At 37.3% G+C, this 21,033-nt stretch overlaps 2 protein-coding genes across 11 annotated transcripts in view; one reads left to right on the top strand and one right to left on the bottom strand.

The window, feature by feature from the left end:
- Positions 1-15,131, top strand: part of LOC115236403 (la-related protein Larp4B) — a 16,723-nt gene extending 1,592 nt beyond the window's left edge. For 2 of the 9 annotated variants that reach the window (XM_029808833.1, XM_029808831.1), the window contains exons 2-10: positions 1,932-2,313; positions 2,925-3,174; positions 3,262-3,402; positions 3,542-3,760; positions 3,851-3,996; positions 4,112-5,167; positions 9,506-9,758; positions 10,215-10,323; positions 10,818-15,131. In XM_029808833.1, coding sequence (XP_029664693.1) covers positions 1,943-2,313; positions 2,925-3,174; positions 3,262-3,402; positions 3,542-3,760; positions 3,851-3,996; positions 4,112-5,167; positions 9,506-9,758; positions 10,215-10,310 — 2,532 coding nt within the window. In that variant the 5' untranslated portion in view covers positions 1,932-1,942 and the 3' untranslated portion in view covers positions 10,311-10,323; positions 10,818-15,131. The other 7 variants (XR_003884182.1, XM_029808832.1, XM_029808830.1 and 4 more) reach the window with 7 other exon arrangements.
- Positions 15,132-15,938: 807 nt separating this feature from the next.
- The window catches only part of LOC115236402 (RAB11-binding protein RELCH homolog), an 8,076-nt gene continuing 2,981 nt past the window's right edge, over positions 15,939-21,033 (bottom strand). Inside the window, exons 8-16 of one of the 2 annotated variants that reach the window (XM_029808825.1) lie at positions 20,624-20,910; positions 20,171-20,498; positions 19,596-19,749; positions 19,251-19,374; positions 18,801-19,071; positions 18,341-18,476; positions 17,950-18,149; positions 17,473-17,734; positions 15,939-17,148 (exon numbers count right to left, since the gene is read on the bottom strand). In XM_029808825.1, the coding sequence (XP_029664685.1) occupies positions 17,001-17,148; positions 17,473-17,734; positions 17,950-18,149; positions 18,341-18,476; positions 18,801-19,071; positions 19,251-19,374; positions 19,596-19,749; positions 20,171-20,498; positions 20,624-20,910 (1,910 nt within the window). In that variant the 3' untranslated portion in view covers positions 15,939-17,000. Of the gene's footprint in view, positions 17,149-17,472; positions 17,735-17,949; positions 18,150-18,313; positions 18,477-18,800; positions 19,072-19,250; positions 19,375-19,595; positions 19,750-20,170; positions 20,499-20,623; positions 20,911-21,033 lie in introns of those variants that run through there. The other variant, XM_029808826.1, reaches the window with a different exon arrangement.

Raw genomic sequence — 21,033 nt, 5'->3', positions numbered from 1 at the left:
GTAACGGGCGCGTCGCGCAGCCTCGCGAATTCGCGCGAGGAAACGTGCCAATCTCGTCGCCGCCTGCCGCCTGTCTCGCCAGCCGTCCTCGCGTACATATTTTGTCGCGCGCACACGAGCGTGTGCGTGCGTGCGTGCGAACGTGCGAACGAGCGAGCGATCGGGCGAGCAACGATCGAGCCTTAGCTGGCTAGTCGATTGGCGAGGTTGAACGAACGTGATTCACGAACGTACGAATTTGCGAATGCGCTCGCGACGCCCCGCGCGTACGACGATCTGAAAGCGAACAACCAAGTGTGCCTCGAGAGCTTTTAGTCGAGAAACCGATCTGCACGAGGCCGTTCGAGAGAAAGAGAAAGAGAGAGAGAGAGAGAGAGAACGAGCTAGCTAGCGAGCGAGCAGGCAGGCATCTCGTAACGCTAGATTCAGGGCACATGGGACCATCCGGGCCCGTCTTGAGATGAACGGTGATTTCGGTAACGACCATCCATCCCATTCATCCAACGCAACATCATCATCACCATCATCATCATCATCATCATCGTCGATGTTACACACGATCGAATATACGAGTGTAGTTTTGTCATCGCGCCGCTTCATCCTCCTTCGTCATCATCACCACTTCCTTATGTTGGTGTGTCTTTCCATTCCGCGTGTTAAACTCGCGCCGCGCCAACACGTTGTCGTCGTCATCATCATCATCGTCGTCATTGTCGCCGTCGTCGCCGTCGTCGTCCTCGTAATTGTCATTGTCATGTTTGTCATCGTCATCGTCGTGCTTGTCGTCGTCGTCAAGTCGCAACTATCGCTGTAGTCCGAATAGTAGCGGGTAGCGGGTAGCGGCTCGAGGTCGTATCGTGTACCGACCGCGCTATATTTGGCCGATAACGCGCCGCGCGCTCCGCAACATATTGCGCGTCCTGCCGTGCAGGGATCATCGTCTGGCGCGCCGCGAGCCGCCCCGAACGGCCGTCGTCGTGGCACGCAGTCCGAGGACTCCGTTGCCGAGGACCGTCGTGGCCCCTTGTACCGTCGCGACAGCCGACATTGTTTCCGTATCGTAATCGTCGTCCTCGCGCAATTTTCCTTCCGTTCTCGTGACTTCCTCCTCGGCTTCTCGAATCTCGCGAAAGCTCGCACACGTTGTCCACGAGAGATCGAGTACTTGTAATTTTTGTCGGTGAATGTGCGGTTGCACGGTGCGTAGAGTAGTGATGTGTAGACACATACGGATTCGAGTCGAATGATTCCACTGATGGTTGCGTTGATCTGTTACGGAATATTATTGTGTCGTTGTCATGATATTTTACGAAAGTCAAGGAGCTATCGATGTTGTATAGACGGAGCATTGTAGCTTACTAAGCATACTGCCGGTCAAAGTACATATGTATGGTACAATTAGTATTCCAAGCGGCATTAATATTCTGTAGAGAAAAATTAGGTATAGAATGACTCTCTACTGAATGCAATATGAAATAGTTGCGATATCTTATGTACTTACATAATTGATCTATGCAAAGACCAGTCATTTTACATATAGAGTCATGATTGAGCATTGCTCAAGCGACGTGTTAAATTGCAAGTATAATCATGTAAAAATGATATATTTTATATAATAACTGCACATGTATTTTATTACTTCAGATTAGGTTAGAATTATAGAAATGTGCTATTCCTAGATTTCCATTGATTTAGATTATATATTATACAGTGATTTATAATATCGCGGAAAGATGGGAAAAACAAAAAGGGTTTTGTCCTTGCTTTTATTTAAAGTAAATTGTTACTTTACAGAATACTTGGTTACATTAACAAGTTTTATCGCTACTGCAACAAATCGTTTTCTTAATTGTAACATATGTATCAACTTTGAGGCAGTAAATAGAGATGAAGTATTGCCAGAATTATAAATGCCGCCTCTCTATTTGCAGGGTACGTTTACATGAATGGGGACATCGGGAAGCTGCCACCAGGGGCGGTCTACCCAGCCACCCCTGAACCTCTGGGTCTACAGGTTGCAGGAGCAATTGGCGGTGGAGTGCCTAATATAGACTACGGAGTCATGAACGGTGCGCCAAGTGGCAGTGAACTGATTCTTGATGCTGGCGTCGGCAGCCTTGAACCATCTCCTCAACACGCCATAGGCATGCATGGAGGCGCCATTGGATATAGCCCAGTGGATGTTGCTGCTTTGAGCGATGCTTCTGCCGCTCCGCCACCATCTGCATCAATGGCTGATCTAAATGTTCCCGGTATACCCTTGGAACAGCTCAAGCAGATGCTCTCTTCGCAACTCGAGTATTACTTTTCCAGGTAACAGAGCTTTTAACATCCTGAAGCTATAAGATAATTTTACAAATATATTTGCATTAATTATAAAAAATTTTTAATATCACATATAATTTCTCAAAAACCAATCTTTGATTGCATATACATGTAATATGTTTATATATACATAATGATTTTTTAATATTCTATGTAAAAGCAGTTATTACTAACCTAAAATCATTATAGCAACATCTGTTAGGTAAATTCTTGGTTAAGTAGAAAGAAAAAAAAAGTATTTATTAGAAATTTAGTCAGCTTATGATAATCTTTCATGCACCCTGATATATAAATATATATTGATGATATTAGTTAAATAATATTGTAATCACAAAATTAATTTTTTAGAATTATTTTGTGTACATTAGTTTTGTTTTCTTAAGGTAGAACAAAAGTTGGAACATAGGCATACAATCTCTTAAGTAGTAAGCTTTATATAAATTATTATGTGTGAAAAAATCTGAGACAGTTTTTGTCTCAAATTTTATTGCCATTGCAATTAACATTCAAATTACATAACCATATGTATATATAAGAGTACAATATAACAAGATATGTGATAATGCAAACGGACAATGGTAATGCAATGGTTTTTCCAGAGAGAATTTAGCCAACGATACCTATTTGTTGTCACAAATGGATAATGATCAGTATGTGCCGATATGGACAGTAGCGAATTTTAACCAAGTCAAGAAACTGACGAAAGATATCAAGCTCATAACAGAGGTGCTGAGGGAATCTCCCAATGTGCAAGTGGACGAGGAAGGACAGAAAGTAAGACCCAATCACAAACGATGTATCGTGATACTTCGCGAGATACCAGATAGTACTCCATTGGAGGATGTAAAGGTATGCCAGTCGTTATTTTATAATTTTTGCAAAAAAAGAAAAACTAACAATAAACTCGGTTCTAATATATGCTGATTTTCACTGCAGAATTTATTTTCCGGAGAGGGATGTCCGAGGCTTATTTCGTGCGAATTTGCTCATAATAGTTCGTGGTACGTGACATTTGAATCCGACGACGATGCTCAAAAGGCCTACCGGTTTTTACGCGAGGAAGTTCGAGAATTTCAGGTAAATTATTTTATATAACTATAAATGATGATGCAATCAATGATTTTCATGATCTATTGAGTCTATAATTGAAAATTTATAATTATATATAACAATAGATTAAAATTTATAATATTTTTACTTTGATTTTTGAATCTAGGGAAAGCCAATAATGGCGAGAATTAAAGCTAAACCAATGAATAGGCTACCTATACCAGCGGTTGGTGTAGGTGGTATAAAGAATGGCTATAGAACTCCACCCCCTCCTCCTGTCTACGATCCGAGCAGTTATACGGCTGGACAGCAACGTTTTCTCTATACCAATGGCACGACCATGCCTCAAACGACTATGCCGGCATACCCGAATCAGGTTGTTTACGTAAGTATACTGTTTTAAGTTCTTTGTGCAACATTTTATATGGACTTCTACAAATCGATTTAAAAATATTTCCGTTTATTTATCTTTCAGCATCAACCATTCTATCCCGCCGGTATGATGCCTTGGGGACCAACTAGTCCCGCTTATTTCGATATGTCCAGTGTTTTTACGATGAACGGAATCACACCGCACAACACGTTTACTCGTTCAAACACAAGATACAATCCTCGCCACAGGTACGCTGTTTAACATCCAATTTGCAATTTAATTATTTTTGCGAATATATTATGTTTTACGAAGAAAGATATTTCAGTGTCTAAATTCTTTTTTTCTTTTTTTGTTGTTATATAGAAATAGACAGAGAAACGGCTCCGATCGAAGCTGCTTGATAGATCCCGCCAATCCCAGCAACAATAATAACAACCATCATCATCATCATCACCATCATCACCACCATCATCAGCCGTCGTCCATGCCGCCGCTGAGCAATCGTAGCTCTCATCCCCCTATGACCGGGGGCGGCGGCAACATGTCTCTAAGCTCCACGTCCACCTATCACGCTTCGAGCCTGCCTTCCTCGAAGCCGCCCTCCTCGTCGTCCTCTTCCTATCAATCCGGCACAAAGTTCCATTCCTCGTCGTCTGCCACGTCATCCGTCGAGCACGCGAAGGGATCTTCCTCTTCCTCGTCGTCCTCCGCGCAGGACCAGGATACGGCAACGGCGACAGTCGAATCCTCCTCCTCCTCCATTTCCTTATCCTCGGCGCCTTCGTTTCCCCGCCACCGTATCCATCGCAGGACCAAAGATCAGGATGCGAAGGTAGCTGCTGGGAATAATCACTCGTTGCCAGCGATCAAGGAATCCTTGCCGGCAAGCGGAGGCAGCAGCAACAGCAACAGCAGTAACTGCACCAGCGGCGGTGGCCGCAGTAGTGGCGTGCAGTTCGATCTTGAGGCGGCCGCTTTCCCGCCCCTGCCCGGTCTTGACGCCGATCACGGCAAAGTATCGACTGATATCGGCGGTAGTGGCACTGGCATCGTCGAGTCCTCGTCGCAAAATCGATTGTCCGATGTCGTCAAGGGCACTGCTAAGCTCAAGGCTGTCGCCAAGGACAAGGAAAATAGCAACCAGCAGCAACATTCTCAACTGCAGCAGCAGCAAACCGCAGCACTTCCGCAGTCAGCGATCGCGACGGCTGTCGCCAGTAGGTCCGCTAGTCCTGGGGCGAGTACCGGAGCGGATGTACAAGGAAACGCACTAGGAAATGCCACGTCGACGAATTCTTCGGGTGCCGCACATACCCTTAATTCGGCGACGGTCAACAACGAGAATACGTCATCGGTCGATGCTGCCACCGCCGCGCTCAGCACCGTCATCGCGCTCACTCCCCCGTCATCTCCTGATAAGTGAGTGGGATTTTTAATTATACGCTCGTTCGGTGTAACGATGTTTCGGGCAGTTGCGGAGAGTTGCGTTGGTTCGCGAATTGACTTGCGCTGGATCGAACAACAAACTGGTTGCCAATCTGCATTGGAGATGTGTTATGATTTTTAGAAGAAGAAAGAGGTCCTTCGATGGATCTCCATACACATCTTTAACCGACGAAATAATGTATAGTAGTTCGTCGTGAAGTGTAGAAATGTTTCGGTCAAATCTTCTTTTTTTAGATTTTCCAACGATGTTGCCATCCTTTACTTATTTGATACGTACGTATGCGTACGAAGAGAGCCAAGAAGCGTCGGTAGAATCCATTTTTTTTTTCTTTTTTTTTAGGAAATTATAGCTATTTAGCTCTCAATTGCGAAAGCGAAAAAAACGGCTGTTTTGTTCCAAAGTACGACGAAACTTTCCGCTCTCCCAATACAAAATATATGTATATAAATGTATATGCTCGTTATCGCGCAAAGAGAGAGAAAGTGAAGTTTTTGGTCCTTGAATCGCGTTAATCTTTTATAGGACCGTTTTAGTTTAATTTTATATTCAAAATTATTTTAGTTTTATCTCTTTTTAAACTGATTTTTTCATTTCTTGCTTCTAATAACGTTTCTTTGAAAAATATTTACGTGATTAAAAATAAAGAAAAATAAAAAAACGAGATTTCGCGCATTAAAAACTAGTGAATTGTGTTGCTATGTCGTCAAATCCTTGTGTTGGGAATTACGGCTTTCTTCCTTTTTTTTTTTTTTTTTTTTTTAATAGATAAGTGTGATAGATAAAAATAGATAGAAAAAGAAAGATAGATAAAGTGTGCTCGCGTTTTCGATTTGGGTTATTCTAAAATCATGTAACTTGAAATTTTGATACGACGATAAATTACGCAAAAATTTTGCTTAATGATAAAAAGCGTTTAATATTTCGCTGAGTAAATAAGCAAACTTTTTTCGTTTACACGGTCGGAAGTTGACTTTCCATTGCTTTTAGTCCTGTAAATGGTTATGACAGTTTTACTATTTTTTTGCACTTTTTGCGAGAGGGATATATGTACAGTGTCTTATATATATTATGTTTGTATCTAATCACATTATTATTAATTGATACCTGACGCATAGAAAGCAGACGCGCGAGTTATATGGGGTCATATAATATAGATTCCATTTATATGAGAAATTCAGCTGGATTCTCTCTCTGTTAGGGTTTCTTGGAATGCCTGTGTTGTTGGATTTTTATATCCTTGGATCAGAGTGGACCGTTGTATCCTTGGATCTTCCAATACTCCTCATTTGATTCTTTTACACATCTCGAATTCTTCCACCCTGAACTATTTTTTTTGTATCTTTGGATCTTTAGACTTTTTAAAGATCTTTAGTTTTTCACTCAGAAGGATTTATTGACACGATAGTGCAAGAAAAAAAAATCTAAAGATCCAAGGATACGCATTATGATGTCCGTACGAACTTTATGTAGGACTCCCTTATAAATTGGGATATCGTAATATATGCCTTGAGGAATGACGAATTGTGTTTCATTGTTGTTATTGTGTTATTGTTGGCTGCATTATGTGCTATGTTGTTCTGTAGCGAGTGATGGATACGCGTTTCCTCCTTCGAACCAATCCTTCCTTCCCGGTCTGAGATACCGATCGGGTCCGATTGATCGCATGCTGTCGATCGATCTGTTACCTGGAAGGAAGAAGGAGAAATCTTTTCCTTTTTTTGTCGAAAAAATATAAAAGGTTGTAGCTTTCTTTTTTTCATCGCCATAGTTAATCTCGAGTTAAAAGGACATTACTAACCGTTAATACCTTTCGAGTTATCGGAGTAGTCTTATCCGCCTGCATTCTCGCCACTTTTTATTTTCAATACATGCGTATGTTTTATTGTGGGGAAATTATTCACGATTAGAGAGAGAGAGAGCCAAGGATCTAAGTATAAGTATGACTCGAGATTCAAGATTACGATTATTATTTTAATCCCGCATAGATTTTCCAAATTTTTGAGACTCGGTATGATTCTTTTCGGTCGTTCTCTCTAACGAGAATTGGGACAAAGATATTTTTATCGAGGTTTTTTTTGGATTCTCTCGAAAGGCTTTTGAATTTTCGAGTTGTTAGATCTTTGGCGAGCCTCTCGTCTTATCGTTTATATTTAGTTAATAAATTAATTAATTATATATACTCGCAATTATGATTTGCCATCTTTCTCTTATCGATACTTTGATACGTTCATTATTGTGCCTTTCTGATTCTGTTTCCAGAAACCTTTTTTTTTTATTCATGTATAAGGGCTTTAAATATTGTCTTTTTTCGTAAGGATTCTATAAGCATGCTGTATAAATTTGGTATGTAAATAAGGGTTTAAGTTTGCGGTATCATGGATTCTTTTAGATGCTTAGTTTTTGAAAGTGCGTAGATTCTTTCATTCCTGAATCATTGAAGTGCTATTTTCAATCATTCCGGATAGACTCTGCTGTCATTGAGTCATCTACGTATTCGAGCCTTGGATTTAATAGATTATTTTATAGTTTAATCATTAAGTATTGAGACTTGTGTACCTTTGGCATATTTGGTTGCATTCAGGATTCTTGAATGTCGTTGACATTTATTTTATTTCCTCATATCTTGCATTTTTATTTGCAAAAATTCTTTTTTTACAAATTATTTTTAAGAAATTTCAAAATTGAAAGATTTAAAAATTTCGAGTTTAAGGGCTTGGAGAACAAAGCTAAAGATGTCCAAGGACTTCTTGAAAGGCAATCCTGTCTAAATCAAGTTATATATATATTTGAAGTTTTCTCTAACAATATCTAATCCAAGGATTTGCGAAAACCTAAGGATTCAAGCATATCAATGATCGAGGGATCTAAGAACTATTTCTTTCGATACGATTTCAGCACGCCGCATACCTTCGATTGAAATTAGCATTAGATAGCTATTGCTACAGCGCACTAGAATGCTATATGTGTGTGCGGGAATGTATGCGGTATCATTTATGGTATGTTTCTTCTTGCCTGTACTTTTCTTGTTGCGGCAAATAAACGATAAAGAAAGTTAAATAGGGGTATATATGATAAACAATATTATTTTTCAGGATTTTTATTTTTTTTTCTAGTATATTACGATTACTATTTGATTATTATATTATTGCTCTATTGTCATTCTTCTTCTTATTATTATTATAAATTTTTAATATTATTAAGATATATAATTATTATTAATTATTATTGTTCGGTTTCAAGTTACTCTTAAAGGCAATTTGATGATGAAGTTTCTCTAGCTCATAATTCTAACGTTACTAGTTAAGTTGTAATGCTCGTCACGTGATTTTGCAAAATAAATATAAACAGAAGAAACGAGAAAACACACGCGGTCTCAGCATGGCATCTGATCGACCTTTGGTAATGACTATAGTTGCATTGTCAGCGATGAATTAGAAATTAATAAACAATGTGTATACTGATGTTTGTTAATCGTGTCTTGCGATATTGCAACAATCCTTCTCTTTTGCATATCCCTCGATCGTTGCGGGCGGTTCTTGCAAAATAAATTTTCATTGTTAAATCACGATATTATGTATAGAGATAATACAATCATTTTTTCTCTAATGTCTTGGTCTTTAAATTCAACATTGTTCGATTTTTTGGATAATTGAAACGATATTTAAGTTTCTTTGTGATTTAAAATGTCAATTCTTGCTTCTTCTTGGCTTGCTGGATGGCCAAGTTCTCGAAATTCTTTTGAGTGATTCACCGGTTCGAGAATCGCCTACACGAAGTTTAGTTTCCTCATTGTGCATGAACGAAGTTGATATGCGGTGCGAGATTAACAGTTATTAGCGTGTGTTTAGTATGTAATGGTGCACGTAATATAGTTCGCATTATGTAGCAAATTAGCGCTAATTTTGATCCTTCCGTTTAAAAAAAAAAAAAAAATGCATTTTTATATAAAAATCAACGTACTTTATAAATTTTGTACAACCACGCACGCACATACACATACTCTCTCGCGTCTGTTGGCGTGTCCAAAGATCTAAAGGATATAAAAATTTAAGAAGCTTGCGATTTTGAAAAAGAGAAACCAGGATATCTAAAGTATTCAAGGATAGATATTCTCGAAGATCTTTCCAAATATTTCATCCTCGTATTCTCGAGGACAAGACGATGTTGAAAGATGTACGGAAATATCTATTCCTGAGGATTCAAAGTGTCCGAGAGGATATCTAAGGGGATATCTCGTAGAGACGCTGAGGATAGTTACAGTAAGCATGTGTTTAGCCCTTTATTACTGACAATGCACATGCCGCTGACAGATCTATAAAGACTGACGACTCGAACATGGTGAACGGTATGGACGACGCTGTAGTCGCGAACGCGCACCTGCCGGCGACGGGGGCGATAACGACGGCTACAACGACCACGACGACGGCAGCGGCAGCAACGGCGACGACAGACGATGCTGAGCCGATGACCAGGTGCGATTGCAACAACGTCGTCGTCGTCCCTCCTCCTACTGCCTCACAAAGCTCTCAATCGCAGACTGGACTGGCCTCTGCCTTCCCTATAGTAAGTATCATACTGTTTCCGAAGAGGAGAGTTTATCGTTCGTTTATGTTTTTGAGCATTTAAGAATTTTGAAAGATATTTAATCTTTAAGAATATCAATGTGTTGAAACATCCAAGAATTTAAAATTTGAGGAAATGCCAAATATATATGAAAATAGATAGAGAATAAATGTTTAAAGATTAAAAGATTCTAATAATACACACATTGTTATATCTAAAAGTCTATGCAAATGTATAAGTATTCATTGAGCTATTTGTAAAATTTTCAAGGTACAAATAGTAATCATTGGGTGCTTATAGACGTAACATTTCTATAATGTGATAAATATATTAAATCCTTCTGTCTTAAATCTTATATTATTGAGAGATTTTGCGTTATATTTATTCTCTTACACTATGTTCAGATAATTAATATTCTTAAATTCCGCAATCTAATAAATATTGGGTTCACGACAGGATCATACGAGGCCAAGCTATGCCCAAGTAGCGCAACATTGCCGCGAGCTACCATGTACAAAACACAAAACAGACGAGAGGGACAGAAATGTTTAAAAATTCTGCACACGTGAGTATTCAAACAACTTTAATATAAACTTCTCTCTTTTAAAGAAGCTATATATACGGAGAAAAAAAAAGCTGAAAAGTTTAATATTATATCTATATATTAAAGGAGAAAAGATCGATTGTACAAAATGGTCAAAGAATTTTTCAAGAACATAAAGAATAGCCAAATTAAATGCTGACATATCTTGGCGAAATGTTAAACTTTTCAGCAGACGTCCATGTGTATAACTGTCTTTTTATGATGTAAATTCTTTTATTGCTATCGCGCATTCTCAGAACGTTAAAGCATGATCTGGATCCTCGGATTTTCGAAAATCCTTCCCAGGCATTCACAGATATCTTCCGAACCCCATCGCGATCCATCCATGAACTGATCCTCGAATCGATGTAAGACAATCGGCCGAAAGCGTCGAAAGTATCGTTTCTTCATTAAAAAAAGAAAAAAAGACCCATCTACAAGAGCATGTATCTTCTGTTCCCTTATGTACCGTGAAGGTGACGGAAGAGAGGAAAACATACCTAAACGGCGAAAGCGGCTTAGATATAGCGAAGCAAGACGCCAAAATCTACGGATTACCACACCCGCGACAACGGGATAAATAAACGATATTTAGCTGCTCTACGATGTCATCGCCATTTTCTCGGGGTCGGGATCGGATCGAGAATCAGGATATCGGAGCTCGAGGCTGCTTTCACTTACCTATCTACTTCCCCCCCCCCCCCCCGGCACGCCCCCCTCTCGGATCGACGCCGTCACGTGCTGCAGGCGCGTGAGGAAGAGATAACTTTTTACATTGTACAGTGACGTCTCGCCTACGATCAACGATCGATCGATCGACGAATCGATCAAGAAAGAATGAGAAAAAGAGAGAGAGAGAAATAGTGTGTGTGAACGTGTGTGAGACTCGCCGCGCGCTATTATAGCGGCGCATTCGCAGGCGCTATTATTATACAGGGTGATCGGAGAGTCCCGCGGGACATGTTTATCGCCGCGGTTTGATGATGTTGATTGGATATTTACCGATATTTGCAAGTCGGCATAATTGTTTTTTATTCGCTTTATTGCAATTTGAGATGCAATTGATTTGATTGTAATTTATTCCTGACTGTAGGATACGAGACGATTTTAGGGGCTTGAAGATCTAAGCGTTAACTAAGATTTAAGAAACTGATGATTTAGACATCCGCGTTAAGCGGACGGGGGATAAAAACGTTCGGTGATTAAAGTCAGAAGAACGAGGCTACGTGCCATGTCTCGCCAGCGAGAAATGCTGGACCGACAAAAAGAACTATGTAATAAGAGCCCGATGAGGCAACTATCTTTCAAGGATCGAAAAATCTAAGAAATTGAAGGCTTGAGATTTTACAGGAACGTGTAAATGTAAGAAGTTTAATGAATGAAAAAAATGATGATTTAAACATTTATCAATTTATAAACCTTTACGAGTTTCGGATAGACAGAAGTTTTGAATGTATATCTAATGTTTAATAAGATTTAGTTTTAAGACTTCGTTAGTAATTGGTAAGTTAAGGATTCTTAATTAATAACGAGTATATATACATATAGAGAGATATCTAAAAAAAAAGAAACTTACGAGTCTAAAAAAATTAATAAACGATATATATATATATGTGATATACATGATATATATACATGATATATATATATATATATATATATACATGATCGAAATATAGTTCGGAAAAAATGCAGGGGCGTATTGTCAAACGAAGTATCATTCTTTTAAATGCTAAATTTTTCTCTCGACAGCACCAACCGTATGGCTGCGCGGCTTCCCGATCACCTGGTACATTTGCGTGAGAGAAGAGTATTGTTATATATCGCTTTTGGTTCTGTGATTGAGGTACATATTTGTTAGCTTGTATAAAAACGCGTTAAAAGAGATAAGATACATTAATCTTTTAAAAGAACCCCTTCTCCCGCCCCTCCTTTGCGCGCGCAGGGCCGTAATATTGTAACCAGAAAGAAAACATGTCTATATAGATATATATATATATATATATATATATATACATATATATATATATTTGTGCCAAAAACATACATACATTGCTTGACGAAATCTCCCGATATGCAACGAATTGGACGCCGAAGTCAGTACCGAATAGAGATTCTCGCCAAGTAGAAAGCGCGGTGGAAAAAAAAATCCCTTCAAAAAAAAATTCTCTCTTCCACGCCCCTAATTTTTTTGTGAAAAAAGAAAATTACGATAAGAGGAAAACGAAGAGATCATATCTCGCGAAGCTATAATTTTATGTGCGAGATTATAGATGATTTAAGGGATGATAGCGATGATGAAGGATGATAATAATGATAAGGAGGAGGTGAGGGAGGAGGACAGTCGAGAAGCATACATTAAATTCGTATTTTATGCGAATAACGCACGTAGGAAATTGTTACAAAGGAAATTAGCGATGATGTTAAATCTGCAAAACTAGGATAAAAATCGAGTTCATAATTGAGGAATGATCTTGGAAAATATCATAAATTTGTAATTATAATTATAGAGGCATAGAGTTTCTATTATATAAGGCATGAAAAACTTACCTGGCAAAAAGAATTTAAAAAATTCAAATGAATTTCTATACAGAAACGTGTATTATATTATAATGTGTTTAAAGTCTCCCGAGATATGCAATTAAAGTGAATATTTCACGGAATTGGCATAAATCTACTGTCATCCATATACTCATCCATTTGCTCGAAAAATCATTATTTGTGGATCACGATCATTCCTCAATTCGCGAAGTCCATTTTGGATATTCTAATGTTTGAATCGGATATAAATTTACGCTCGATATTCTCGAATTCTTCAATTCGGATCTTCGAGAGTTTCGAGATTTTTCGGAAGACCTGCACAAGAATTTTCCAAGTCTTGCACTTCGAAGTTACACGGTTACCCATCTCGAAATTTTTCACAATTTCCGGCGTTTTCTCGTCTATTCCGATAAAACAAATCTTTAAAAGACTTCCTCCTAATTCTTTTAAAACATCTTTTGGACTTGTGCGTTGTTCCGGGAAATGATTCATACAGTTCCTGTTTAATTTTTTTTTCTTATTTTTTATTCAGGCTCAATCGCCTTTATCATTTTTTATTCAGACAACGCAAATCTCTGTTCCAATTCTTGAACGTTGTTTCCGAAAGATGGGCAGATTCATTCCTTACTTTCTGAGCTCCCATCACGATTCCATCCCCATTTTCTTAATTTTAATCCTATTATCCAGTCCAGTGATTCTTCTTTACTCTTCCGCCGTCTCGTTCGTAGCAGTTGCTCCAATGCCCCACGAACGAGCGTTGTTCATCATGGTGGTCAATTCCGTCGATTGCGGAGACCATCAGGAGCATCGCGTGGCCACTTCCGGTTTTGCGTCAAATTTAATTCCCTTTTCTTTAACTAAGCTCCCATTTATACTCTTCGCCGCGATCAGATCTTATTCTTTCTACTCGACCCCTTGATTATGAGGTGTGTTAAGACATTGAAGAATTTTAGGATCACACGCTTCTACTATCGGCAAGGAGAGAGAATGAAAAAAGAAAAAAAGAATGTGCGCGAGAGAAACATACTAATTCGGAGTAGCTAGTGTTGCGAGAATCGGGATGACTAATTGAGCACGCATTTAAGTGCCTCAAAGTATGCTGTATATTATTGATTATCGATTACCACTATTATAATATTAATTAGTACTATTGATTGCTCTATTATATATTATTATCTCATCATTATTTTATTATTATTATTATTATTATTATTATAAGCAGGAGCTTTTGGCTTTAGGTGTTATGATGATGCATATGTACCTACACACATAAAAACACATATACATTGTATTGAGAGCAAATAAAACGAGAGAAAAAGTATGAAAGAGAGAGAGAGAGAGAGAGAGAGAGAGAAAAAAAAGATCGTTGCTCATAGGAGATTGATTCTTCGTCTTTTTTTGTTTTCGTATATTTTTTATTACATTTACGAATGCGATGGAAAAGATAAGAAAAGAAAGACGAGAAATCGATGTCTTGCGAACAGGATAATGTATCGATGTGTATACTGCTATATTTTGAACTTATGATGCTGCCGTTTCATTTATCTATTGATACATACACATACACATAGGGCGTTTCAAAATAGGATTGTCAGCTATTTCTGTTAATATATTGAGTTAAATAAATCAAATAAACGACATGTCGGACAAATAGACTCTCAGAGAATCGTATATCGCGCTGGAAAGACTTTCCTTCTGGATTCTTGCGATTTTTCATGGAATGCGAACTTGATTCTGCACATTAAACATCTTGAATATTGAGATTAACTTACTTGAGAATTTTTTCGTAATTTTTATTTTTATATGTTAAAAAACTCGAGTTTTATCTTAAAAAAATTGAGATACAATTCACAAATGATGATTGTGAAAGAGCTAAGAGAAATCCTAACATTTTTCACTTTCGTAATGTAATGTATAAGAATTGTGGAATTCTTGATTCAATAATTTCAACATGTTTCATCGTATGAGAATCGCACAAGAAATGTTCCTAAATCGTAAGGAACCGGGGAAGATGCCGGGAAGATTGTTCGCGCGTGATTCTCTGGAAATGATATACTTGACATATTGTAATTCTCGTTCGCTGCGTTTCTCTGCGAGAGAGATATCCCAGTTGGTAGTTTCCGATGAAGCTTCCCCGTACATTCAAGTACAGCGGATGTGTCCGGGATGCCGGAGAATGATTGATCGTCGATCGGATCGGAAGCGCCGGATTTAGGGCGGTGTAGATCTTTTCAATTCGCACATGCGGTGCTCCAGAGGCGAGTCCTACAGCGCGTTTCGTTAATAATATAATATACGAGGCGATACATATACACACACGCACACACAGATCTATATATACATATATATATATATTTTTTTTTGTGAACCGCGCGCGGTTCTCTCTATTCGAGATGCGCGGTTTCGCATCGCCGCCGCTCTCCAACGATGTAGTAAAAATATTCAATGTATATATATATTATATACGCGTATGTATACTACTATACGCATACACACACACACACACATATACACATGCGGAATAGGCTAAGTATTAATTATAGTACATACGTTGATGTATGTGTGCGTAATGTAATTCGCGATTCTACGATTCGCGATTCTATATTGCGATTTGTAACTCTCGTATCGCGGATTCATAAGAAAAAAAAAAATAAGAAAAAAAGAAAAACAAGCGATTCACATAATCGCGCGCCTTGTCACATATACGCAAGCGACTCTTAACGATTCATCAAACGACTCCCCCCCGTTCCCCTTTTCTTTGTTAGATTTTCTTTTCTTGGATTAACATTTGGGTTCTTTGGTGTTCCTTTTTTCGTTTATCCTTTTCCTTTTAATGCGACTCGTTTGTTGTTTTTTGATCGCACACACGTGGAAGTCAAAAGTGCGATGTAATAGTATTCTGTTAACGAAAATTAGACGGAGGGATATATTAACGCTGTAGATACTAATCGTGAGAGAAAAATAAATGATGCGGCGGATAAAAAGAGATATTGGTCCGCGTGATTAACGGCGTTGTTTTTTTTTTTTAGCGATGAATTCTAGGCGAGTTAGAATAGAAAAAAAAAAGGAAGGAGAATTAGTAAGATATTGCGAAAGTACTTTGCTCGTTAATTTAATAAGCGTATTACGGCTAATCGAGTGCTATTTATGTGATTTTTATAGATCCACGCCGATCAATTTTGGTTCTATAGTAGACTGAGCTTTTAGATCCCCTTTCCCTCCCCTCAGGTCGTTGCCCGAGATCGGATTTTAGGTAACGTTCGAAAATTTTTGATAATCGGTGTCGCATAAAATAATGAGGGTTTTTCAAAGATTGCACCGCGTGAGAATAATGTGAAATAAAACGCGACGCGGACTCCGATCTCGCGAAATTGTCCGTTGCGATCGAGAGTACGTCGCGGCGGATTCTCTCTGGCGATATTGTGTTGATTAAGTAACCGAAAATAAAGAACACACACAATAGCAACGTTTCGTTAACGCATCAGGATAAGCTGTGATTATATAAAAAGAAAAATGAAGAAAACAGAGAACCGAGCAAGAGAGCAGGACGCAACAGGATGTGTATTCCTAGAAAGTCTGATTTTGTAAACTACTTCTACGAGGAAAACACTTGTGTATTATATATATATGATATGCGATATATATGATATGATATACGATATGATCTATGACGTTTGTTTATTACTATGTAAAGTAACAGATTTCGAAATTAAACATTAATTACTGTTAATCACTGCGTCTTGAATCTCCTATTTCAATGCGAACTATTACGGGGATTGTCGGAAAGATGAGCGGGAAAGTGTGCTGGAATGGTCGCGTACGTGCACAGATTGGATTGAGTTTTATAGAAAACGTGAAAAAAGTCACATACTCCCTTTACTCTTTAGAATCTCCCATGTCTATATCGTTGATATTTAAACAAAATATTTTACATGTTTAACTTACAGCTAGTGTGATAAAAAAATAAGTTAACATTTATTAAAACAATATTATACATTTACCTCTAACAACAACCTTATGATTTCTCTTGCGAGTTGCGAGTTAGTAAACGTTTGGCGAAACATTCGCGGATAAATTTAATATCCGATTTTCTCACAATTGTACGTGCTATGGGGAGTTTATTTCTTGCGGAAAATATTCGGCATGCTAGGCGATACGGTTTTCTGTTGAAAGATTTTGCTCATCCTTTGTCGCATATCCTCGACGCCCTGACCCATGTTCATTGTCGCCATGGATAGGGAGAGTCCGGAACTTGTCGAGAGTGTCCTAAAGCGAAAATAATAATTGCAAATATTTTTCTTTACTTAATATAAAGAAAATTTATATAGAATAGACATATAATGTTTTCAGAAAAATATCCAAGAATTTTCACAAAGAAAAAATTCAAGAATTTATAAATCCTAAATCTTATTGGATTATTTGTTACAACTATAGATTATAATTATAATAAAATATAATTTCTCTGGTGCTTTTTTATATACTATAAATATCTACAGTATGTTTTTCATGATTATCTTATGATTTAATTTATTACAATGATTAAGATATTTGATATATGATACATAATTATTTTTATGTATTGTACAATACCTCTCTATTGGTTTTGACAAGTCCTGTTTGGATTCCGCTTCCCTAAGCAACGAACGTACCGCATCCTTTTGCTGAGGCAGGCATTGATTCACCAGCGTCTCGAGATGCCTCAGTCCAGGCAGCACTATTCCGGAAACGCATTGACTACTTAAGGGACAATAGACCAGCACTGAGTACGCTTCTACCAGTGCGTTTACTAATTCGATCTTGCGGCTGTGTTGAAGCGCGAATGAAGCAATCGTCGATAATTGCGTCGCTATTACTGCAATTGACGACAATGATACAATGATACGTATAACACAGAATAATACTGATAAAAATAATGCATATAGAGAGATGTAAGAACATTAATTAATAATTTTTTTAAATCAAATTAAGGATTACGAGAATTCCGCCACTCGCTGCTTATTCGAAAAAAATATTTGTTTTTCGGATTATACAAATAGAAAGAGAGGTAGATATTACAGAATAACTTACTGTCCTCTATATAATTTTGTGGACAAGTGGGGGCGATAAAAGCGAATGTGGACACTAATGAAGTCGCCAGAGTTTGTGAGAGTTCTTGAGGATCTTTTGCGATTGTTTCCAATGTTAGTCGAGCTTTATCGCGTGCTTCCCTCACCTTGCACTCTGTTATTATACGGCCCAATGAGGAGATTGCGGCGCATCGTACGTCACTGAAAGAATTTGTTTCATTACGCTTGCATTTGTATAATGTTTGAACATTGTTAAATAAATAGATACATAATAGCTTGTAATTTATAAATATTTAAGAATATCAGAGCGAATAAGGTTTTAAGAAACTAATAATGGTAAACAGCCAAGAACTTGAGATACATGCATGCATAGGTAGAGAAGAATCTCTCACACTTCAGGATCGCTGGCGAGCGTTACGATGGCTGGCACGATCTTGGCGTTTGCCAGCCGATCCGAGACGTGTGCGATAGCGGAACCGAATAATATTGCCGTTGCACATCTTACAGTTGATCTCTGATGCACCACACCTGCAAAGAAGAAGAAACTATACGAGTTTGATCTACGATTCAGAAATATTCTCCGCAGAAAATTATAATAAAAATATACATTTTTTTTTTAATTTTAAGAAATCAAAATGTTATATGTGTGTATATGTTCATCTTTAACTTAATTTTAAAAATTTTAAGAAATATATTTTAATAAAATAATTGTGTGTGTAGCTTGATAATAAAAAGAAATAAGTATTTTTTAAACTTATAATTATATTTTTTTTAATTTTCATATTACTTGAATATTATTTCTTTCACAAGCTAATAAATTAGTAATATGAAAAAAAGATATCTGACACAAACCATCCCATAAACTAGCAAGCACATATTCTTGTATTTGTTCTCGAGTATATAGTATGCTCGCGGCGATTTGCAGCCAAGATATGCTTGTGCCGCTCATAGATAAGACCACAAGAAACTGTTTGAAGTAATTTGCAAATTCTGTAGGATCGAAAGTGCTCAGGATCACCAAGTAACTAGGGATCAATGTGAGATTCATATTCTTCTTATCTGTCGATAGTGTTGTCAATAACTTCTCGAGTTCTGTCACCTCTGGGAAAAACACTGTTTGTATCTGAAATAGTATTTATTTATAAATTTATCTTCTAAATATGTTAATATATAATATATTAACCTAAAATTTAGAAAATTAAATATCTTTATAAGAAAAATATTCAAGAACTGTGAAATTTTAAAATCTAATGTGAGATCTTTCAACGACATTTTTGTCTAGACATAGAATCTTATATTTACCCTGGATTGTGTGACATATTTCCCAAAGCCCACGCATAATGAGTGAATGTACATAAGAAGTGTCTTCAAAACGTTCTCATGTGCTGCGTCCACAGATTTCACCATTTCCAAGACATCAAATACTCTGCAAAAAAGGAAAAAAGTATTCTCTGGGATTAATATCTCTCTTGAAATGTGAATAATCAAACTCATTCAAAAACTTGTATTCAATATTTATTATTTATTATCGTAAAATTTATTTTAATATTCATAAAAAATGATTGGATAATATATTGCCAAAATTACATTTTTATGTGAGATTTTTTTTCATCATTATTTTATAATAATGAAATAATATTCACATACAGTTTTTTCGTAAACCATTCCAACTCTGGCCAGGATGCATCCTCCCAGGATTTGGAGAAGAAGGTATTGAGAAGAACACCGACGTCTATGGGACCCTCGTAGAATATTCTCGGATCGATGATGTTGGAATGACACAAGACCAGAAATTCCTCGGCTGCACCACAAAGTTTCTAGAAAACTTTTGTGCTTTTGTTTTTGTGCGAGTTTATAAGCTTTATACAAAATCTCTAACACGAATTTCGGCACTAAGATTTCTCGGATTTTTGAATCTCTTTGGATCTTAAAATCCTGGGAACTTCTCCATTTCAATATTTAACTTGAATTTTTAATATTTTACTCAAATCAATCTAAATTTTTTGAAATTTCTAAATCTTTCATTTTTATTTTTACACAATCTTCAAATTATTAAATTTTTAACTCTTAAATCTTCAAATGTGACAGATTTTTATACTCCAAGATCTTTAAATTATTTATTACTTACATTCTCCTATATAATAATTTAAATATAGATTTAAATATAGATTTTTATATATTTGTCATTATAGATTCTTATTCAATTTCCTTTAACAACTCACACAAGTCCGGCGACGTTCCATCTTCGACGCAGACTCGCACTGCGTTGGTATCAGCGACGCACAGGACTGTATATGGCAAGAGACATTGTAGGATACCGATCGACGGCACCAACTTGTCCTCGTCGACGTAGTCCTTATTCGGCGAAGTCTGCGAATGTGTTGGCTTCAACTGATTCTTCACTTTCGAGATTATACGCGGCAGCAAATTTACATGCAGCCTCTTCAAAGATAATGCCCATTGTGCCAGAACCGGTAACAATACTGATGATGCCGTTTCAACGACCATCGACGAGGTGTCGTGAAGCGCCGTTAAGGCCAATTCCTCACACTGTAATGTACGTCAATTTATATATAGTGATAGATCTATAATATATGAATGTATATATTATATATTCACGATAATAATAAATATAAAAATAATATAAAAATATATTAAAATGAAATAATACCTACTTGGAAATATTTGTCAGGATCATCCATTAAAGCTATAAGTAGTGCAAGGGTTTTCACAACACTAGTTCGAACAACAGGATCCTTATCTTCCAGTAACATCTGTTGCAACATTGACAGCATCAGCGAGTTCCTGATGGAAGCCGATGTGTAGGATGCCAGCACAGAGCAACATTCAACGGCTAATAATCTTCTCTCAGGATACTTGTGTTGACTTTGCTCCCAACAGATTGTTAAAATTTCTTCGCCTTCCAGTGGCTCTTCCGCAAGTTTTGCCATTATGGTTAAGCCTAATGTCACAAAAAATGAAGAAAAACTCAGCGATTGATTAGTTTTTAGTAATCAGGATTTTAAATTTCTAAATCGTGTAAATGTTGTTGAAACATACATATATATATTAACATATATATATA

Source organism: Formica exsecta, unplaced genomic scaffold (genome assembly GCF_003651465.1).
Source record: "Formica exsecta isolate Colony F162 unplaced genomic scaffold, ASM365146v1 scaffold247, whole genome shotgun sequence".
NCBI classification, from domain to species: domain Eukaryota; kingdom Metazoa; phylum Arthropoda; class Insecta; order Hymenoptera; family Formicidae; genus Formica; species Formica exsecta.
This window is presented reverse-complemented; position numbering and strand designations above follow the sequence as displayed.